Source organism: Arachis hypogaea, chromosome 3 (assembly GCF_003086295.3).
Source record: "Arachis hypogaea cultivar Tifrunner chromosome 3, arahy.Tifrunner.gnm2.J5K5, whole genome shotgun sequence".
NCBI classification, from domain to species: Eukaryota; Viridiplantae; Streptophyta; class Magnoliopsida; order Fabales; family Fabaceae; genus Arachis; species Arachis hypogaea.
The window spans coordinates 23,650,944-23,657,376 of NC_092038.1; the positions used below are offsets into that span (position 1 = coordinate 23,650,944).

At 32.5% G+C, this 6,433-nt stretch overlaps 1 protein-coding gene across 7 annotated transcripts; it reads right to left on the minus strand.

The window, feature by feature from the left end:
• Nucleotides 1-669: 669 nt before the first annotated feature.
• LOC112789890 (hydroxyisourate hydrolase) lies at nucleotides 670-4,520 on the minus strand. Of its 7 annotated transcripts, XM_025832019.3 has the most exons (11): nucleotides 4,121-4,520; nucleotides 3,981-4,009; nucleotides 3,755-3,830; nucleotides 3,558-3,629; nucleotides 3,387-3,430; nucleotides 2,986-3,247; nucleotides 2,819-2,888; nucleotides 2,319-2,411; nucleotides 2,007-2,130; nucleotides 1,778-1,868; nucleotides 670-922 (listed from the first exon to the last, which is right to left on the minus strand). In XM_025832019.3, coding segments are annotated over exons 5-10 (633 nt in total). In that variant the 5' UTR covers nucleotides 3,389-3,430; nucleotides 3,558-3,629; nucleotides 3,755-3,830; nucleotides 3,981-4,009; nucleotides 4,121-4,520; the 3' UTR covers nucleotides 670-922; nucleotides 1,778-1,786. The 7 variants fall into 7 exon arrangements, with proteins under 7 accessions (XP_025687804.1, XP_072088691.1, XP_025687803.1 ...); XM_072232590.1 differs by lacking the exon at nucleotides 3,387-3,430; XM_025832018.3 differs by having other exon boundaries at nucleotides 670-1,868.
• Between the last annotated feature and the right edge of the window lie 1,913 nt (nucleotides 4,521-6,433).

Genomic DNA, 6,433 nt, shown 5'->3' on the forward strand with positions numbered 1-6,433 from the left:
CTTTTGTTATTACTTTACAACTACCACCATGAATCATTTGTCTTCCCAAGTTTTATCATCATGCATGCATGATACATCACTTCGTGCAGCCACCTAATGTGCATGCACATTACTCTTCCCAATATCTGTTATTGTCATAATTCACATGCATGCAAGAATGCAACCACTACAAGAAAAATTATTTTTAGTGGCCATTTATTTTGCTTTTAGCGGCAATAAAAATAGCTGCTAATACATTTAACGGGAATTAGACATTATCCGTCTTATGCTTTGCCGCTAAAAGGTTTTAGTGGCAATTATAAAATTTGCCGGTAAAGACTTTTTTAATGGCCGCAAAAAGTATATAATTTTTAGCAGCCATTTTCTTGGCAATTTATATGGCCACAAAAAGTTATTCTAAAATTTCAATGTTATTCATTTTTAGCGGCTATTAGTATTGCCGGCAAAACCCATTTTACCGGCAATTTATATAGCCACTAAAAATAATTCTAGAATTGTAATGTTATTCACTTTTATTGGCCATTACTATTGCCGGTAAAATCTTAAGACTTTTTTTAGTTATATTATACTGATTTTCTTATAAGCAACGAACTATCTTTTTTTTAGAATCTTAATTATTTTTGCTAACAAATTTTATTGTTATGCATAATATAAATATACTGAAATTAATTACTACAAAATGAGATATTTCATTAATCTCAAAATATTGATACACAAATTTTTCTTGAAAAGTAATATATTATATTACAAATCTAAACAAGAAATACTACAAGCCTATAACTATATCAATCCTGCAAGAACCTAAGTCGGAATTGCTGCTGATTAGCGATGAATATCCACTTGACGAGTCATCTTCTAAAACTCTCTTTAGATGGGTGAAACTTTGAATAGAAAAGAGAGTGTTCATGTGTATCTGGTTTGACTTTGATACAAATTTTAATAAGAAAATTAAATAGTTAGACATTAGTATTGACAATAAAAAAGAGAGTAATGTTAATAAATGGTTAACATTTGTAATAGTGGGAAAAATTTGTCAATAACAATTAAAAATAATTATTGAATTGAGGGACCATGAGATTACCAAGTTCATTCTGAAACCTTTCATTTACAATTTGAATGAATGAATCAATCATTAAAGGCTACTCAGTCTAATTAATGTGAATGTTCAAGCCTTCAATTGTAAACCTACTCAAAAGATCATTACTCATAAAACTTTCGCACTAACACCATTACTCTTTTAAAAAAATAAATTTATAAACATCAATTCATATATATTAAAAAGTATTTTTATGACCATAATTAATTTAGTAAGTACCTGTAAAACCCCAAGCCAAGAGATATGTCTTCAGGATATATACAAACATAATCTTAATGAAACTCTACAGAAAGCATTTCAAGCACTTAAACCAAAATTCAAATAATTCAAATACATCCATGAAAGATCATGCAAAATATCCCTTTATGTTTGATCCATCTCTGAGAAGAAAAATTTAGGATCACATGAAAAAAATATACACACATAAAGCAATTGTGTTTTCCTTTTATAAGGGTCTAATTCATTAGCACTATGAGCCTTCTAGAATCGAACTATTCTGGTTCCAACTGAATCGGCTACTTTAAGGTAACTCGTTAGCCAAAAACCAGATTTCACATGTTATGTAACCAAAATTTCATAAGGTCTATCTTGAACTTTTTAAATAAGCTAAATAGAGTAGTAACTCAAGAAAAATAAACTCTCATTTTTTTTCAAACCACAAAAAACTAGCAACTGCATTACCTTATGGAATCAAGCACAGCACCAATATATACATGCAAGTATTTCACCCTTGTCACATCTTGAAGTGATGAATTCTTTTGTATCCGTTGACCTAACAAAACAAGCCATTTGTCACACTACTTTACCAATAGCACAATATATTATAATGATTCGTATTCACTCTTGTTGTTGAAATAATATATGAGAGAGAGAGTAAAGAGAGAGAGAGAGAGAGAATGAGAGAGAGAACCTCTGCTCTGGTAACAATGTAGTTTCAGCTGATAACATGGCAACAACAGTCAAAGCCTCAAGTATACAACCATAATCTTTTGCCTCCATCAAGGTTCGTGATAAGGAAGGTTCTAATAGAAGCTCTGCATAGAATTTTAGAACAAAAAATTAAAATTAAAATTAATGAAGTTAGAAAGAAAATAGTGCACAAGAAACTTGTTGAAATACTCATTCATACTGACATCTCATGATGAAGATAATGATAGTGAAATGCATGATTTCTCCAGACTAATTTAAAATTCAACCAAAAAAGAAAAGGAGAAATTACTACCAGCCATTTTCTGTCCAATACTTGTAATTGCACCATTTTCATCAATAGCATCAATCAGATATAATTGCTTCAAGGCATCTTGTAAGGACTCGACTGCAGAAAAGCCAGTCATTCATCGCCAAGTTATAGTCGAGTAAAATCCACTAAATCACTAATTGTCATGGAAGATGGAACAGGAAGATTAAAATAAAGAGAAACTAAACATATGCATTAAAATCAGTTAGGAACAGAACTTTGGGCCGATAAAAAAAACAAGGGTAACAGTAGAACACCATTGAAGAAGCCATAGAAAGAATTCAAAAACTTTTGAAATAACAAGTGAAAAAAAAGAACAATTTAGTAAATTTTTAAATAAGAAAAAACTCTCTTACATGAAGGAGGATCAAGAAAATCAAATTTCAGGAGAACAAAGGTAATGCCGTGTGGTTATGCAACTAAGTAATCTAAATAAGAAAAACATGAGAGTAAAACAACCAGTTGAAGGTCTCTAACTTACTAACCAATAAAAAAATCACCGGCTCTTTGAGTGGCTGCCCAATCTTCATCCGTATCATTTGCAGGAAGAATAATCTAAATTCAATATAAAAAGACTATGAACTTCAATTAAGAGTTGGTATAAGTAACTAAGTCAAAGCTTTTTCCTTTGCAACAAGTAAATACTATATACCTTATACTTTCTTCTATACAATCTCACTATTAAAGAATGTGATAGCAAAATATGATGAACTGCCAAGTAAGTTTCAGTTATGGAGTCACCCCTACTGCTGTTATATTTCTGGCGAAATGGGGGCGAATATTGTGTAGGTGTGGTTGTTCCTTGATCATAACCACCTACGGTGAACACGTTCGGCTCGTTCATAGTATTCCAATATAAGACTCTGTCACCAAACTCTCTGAAACACACTTCTGCATAATTTATGAAGTCTCTCCTGCATTCGCATTCAAGTGATTTTTAGATTCATATTTCTCAGTTCTTTCTACAGTTGTAAAATAAGCAATTGTGTCTCAAGCACAAGAGTTTCAATGATTAATTCAAACAACAGTGTGTACAATGATTCATTAACACACATGATTTTAGGACTAACTCATCCCCCGTATTCATCTTCGAGTGCCTGTGAAAGATTATAATTGTGCAGTGTTACATGTGGTTGGATTCTTGCTTAATGTAAATAAGGAACATATCAGTTGAAGAAGTAGCAATACATGGTATTTCAAATTAAGAAAACTCATTATATTTACCACTGCTAATGAGTTCATTGATGAGATTGTTATTGAATTGTAATCCCTTGGAATTGATGGGTCCTCTACCATCTGGGAAGAAAGAAAGAAGGAAAAAGCATTTTTAAAGGCTTTACTATAGAAACTAATACAGAACATAAATTAAATTTTAACTTTTCTCATTACAAACACAAGTTTGAGTTAGGAGTATTATATACTTAGAATCAATCTTGACCAAGAAATAGATAACCTATAAGCATCAAGGCCTCTTCCCACCATGAGTTTCATATCTTCCTGCAACATAAAATCATCAGAAACGGTTGAAGCTCCAGCTGGCATTTTCTTAAACACATTATGTGCCTATTCTCAATTTTTCACAAATTATAAAAAAAAATCACAATGTAAGCAAATAATGGAAGGAATGCGTATTAGTGTATTATTAACCTTGTATTTGTGGCTGATATAAATTCAACCTAAATGAAAAACAAGCGTGAGTACGTGAATTAAAATAAAAGGAATCAAAAGAACAATTAACAATAATTGAGAAGATAAGTAAACAAAGAAGACTAAAGTATAAGGTTGACCTGTTCAACCATTCTATGCTTGAGAATCGCGTATTTAGCCATGACCTTAATGGCAATGCTGTCTCCGGTGTCAGTGTTCTTGGCAAATGTACCTTCGGCGATTCCTCACCTTCTTTATTGTTTCAGAGAGAGAGAGAGAGAGAGAGAGAGAGAGAGAGAGAGAGAGAGAGAGAGAGAGAGAGAGAAGAGTTCGGCGATAAGAAGAGTGTGATGACACTCATAGTCTGTCTCTGTCGGCGGCAACAACACTCTCTACCGGAGGAGAAGAGTTCGGCGATGAGTGATGGTGATGGTGACTGTGTTTAGGGTTAGGTTGCTAACAGAAAGGGGGTGTTCGTAAATTTTGTTCTTCTCTCTCTAATTGTTATAAAAAAAAATTTTAATAAAACTAATACCAGCCATAATACAATGGCCATTAAAAACTTTTTATTAAAAGTAATTTTTTTATATGTTAATAAAAATAATATCAGCCATAGTATTATGGCCACTAAAAACTTTTTAAAAATAGTTTTATTATATTTTTAGTGGCAATAATAATAATTGCCATGATAATATATAATATTAATGGCAAATATATAATAGTCACAAAAACATAACTTAAATATAAAAAATAGTGACTATTGTATTATTGCCGCTAAAAAATTGTCGCTAAAACTAATTATTCTTGTAGTGAACCACACGTTACCTTTATGTATCTACTTTTTCATCCTTCAAAGTTTTCAATTTTGTCATCTAGCTTTTGTTTTACACAAATTCTTTCTGCACATAGCACACACACCATAGACACCATCATTTATTTTTAACCACACAATTCACATTTCACTACACTATAATTGCACATACACACTACACACATATCACACACTTCATTCTTCATGTTCATCTTCTTCTTTATTCACCTCACTTCATATTTTATTCTCTCCTCACTTATACATTCAAAGTCTAAGTTTGGTGTTGAAACTGTTTTGCATAATGTGAGGTATTATTTCAAGGAATCAATATGTCTTTGTTCAAAAAGAGAAAAGAAAAGGAACTAGCCATTCCTTCATATGACGCAAACCAGTTTCATTCCAAGCTTCATGAAAACCAATATAGCATGTGGACGATGGATAAAATGATCATCTCCGATGTAAGATAAGACTTGAAATCGGATGACTATGCAGATGTTCAAGCCAAAATATCACGAAAAAATGGAGTATCCTGGCCAATCCACCGAGAAGGATGGGGCACACATTGGTTCATAAGTTTTATGCTAATGCTTGGATGACCCTTGAGGAGGAAACCTAAGAACCCAAAGAGCCTAGCTTCATGAGTTATGTCCGAGATCTACCTGTTGACTTTGAACCTTAGAATATTTGAAGGCTTCTCTGCCTCCCTTCCCAACCTCGCTCCTCTAATTCCAATTATTATGATTATGAAGTGAGGATGAGGAATAAAAAAGGGGAATACAAAGTGCTCCGTGACATATGTGTCCCAAGAGCACAATGGAAACTTGATTCCAAGGGAACACCAAACCAATTAAAGAGGACGGAGCTCATTCTTGTTGCTAAGGGATGGTTGGATTTTATTCAACACTCTATTATCCCTACCTCTAATCATTTTGAAGTAACAGTGGATAGAGCAGTACTAAGCCACTCTATCATGACTGGGAAAGGAGTTAGAGTAGAGAATCTCATCCCCACACACGTACAAGCCATGGCTCAAAGTGAAGATTTAAGAGCAAAACTCAGATTTTCGAGTATCGTCCACCATTTTTGTCAAGCTGCCAGGGTGTCTATTGAACAAGACACCCCTATTAAACTTGCAAGAAATTATAAAAAGGATTCTCATAATATAATTCAAATTAGAGATTTTGAATATTCTTAATTCCTAAATATGCAAGATTCATCAAGATAAGAAAAATCTATATATGATCATAGAGATTATTATAAACCCCACTTTTCACTTTAACATTGGATTTGAATTAACAAATTCTTCAATTCTTATCACTAAGATCACCTCTGTTTATTCTTCTTTTTGTTTGAGAATAAGCAAAATTTTAAGTTTGGTGTTGTGATGCCTTGGCATCTTTCATTATTTTCTCATATTGTTTTAAATAGTTTTTCTTAGGTTTAAATTCGAAGTTCTTATATTTTTAATGAAGTTTTTCATAGCTAATCATATTTTTGGAGTTGTTTAGAATTATTGTGCATTCATGATTATTCTTTAAAGAAACAGAGAGGAGAGAGGAGAGAAGCAAACAAAGAAGGCACAAGATTGAACTCCCAAAAAAGTGAGGCACCATCAGATGCCCAGGATCTACCAAATGGGTGC

What these genes read in the sequence shown, in the direction of transcription:
- LOC112789890 (XM_025832019.3), bottom strand. An exon ending in AGCCGGTGATTTTTTTATTG is followed by an intron (nt 2,412 to 2,818) that starts GTTAGTAAGTTA and finishes GCTTTTCTGCAG; the next exon opens with TCGAGTCCTTACAAGATGCC. An exon ending in TATTGGACAGAAAATGGCTG is followed by an intron (nt 2,131 to 2,318) that starts GTAGTAATTTCT and finishes AATTCTATGCAG; the next exon opens with AGCTTCTATTAGAACCTTCC.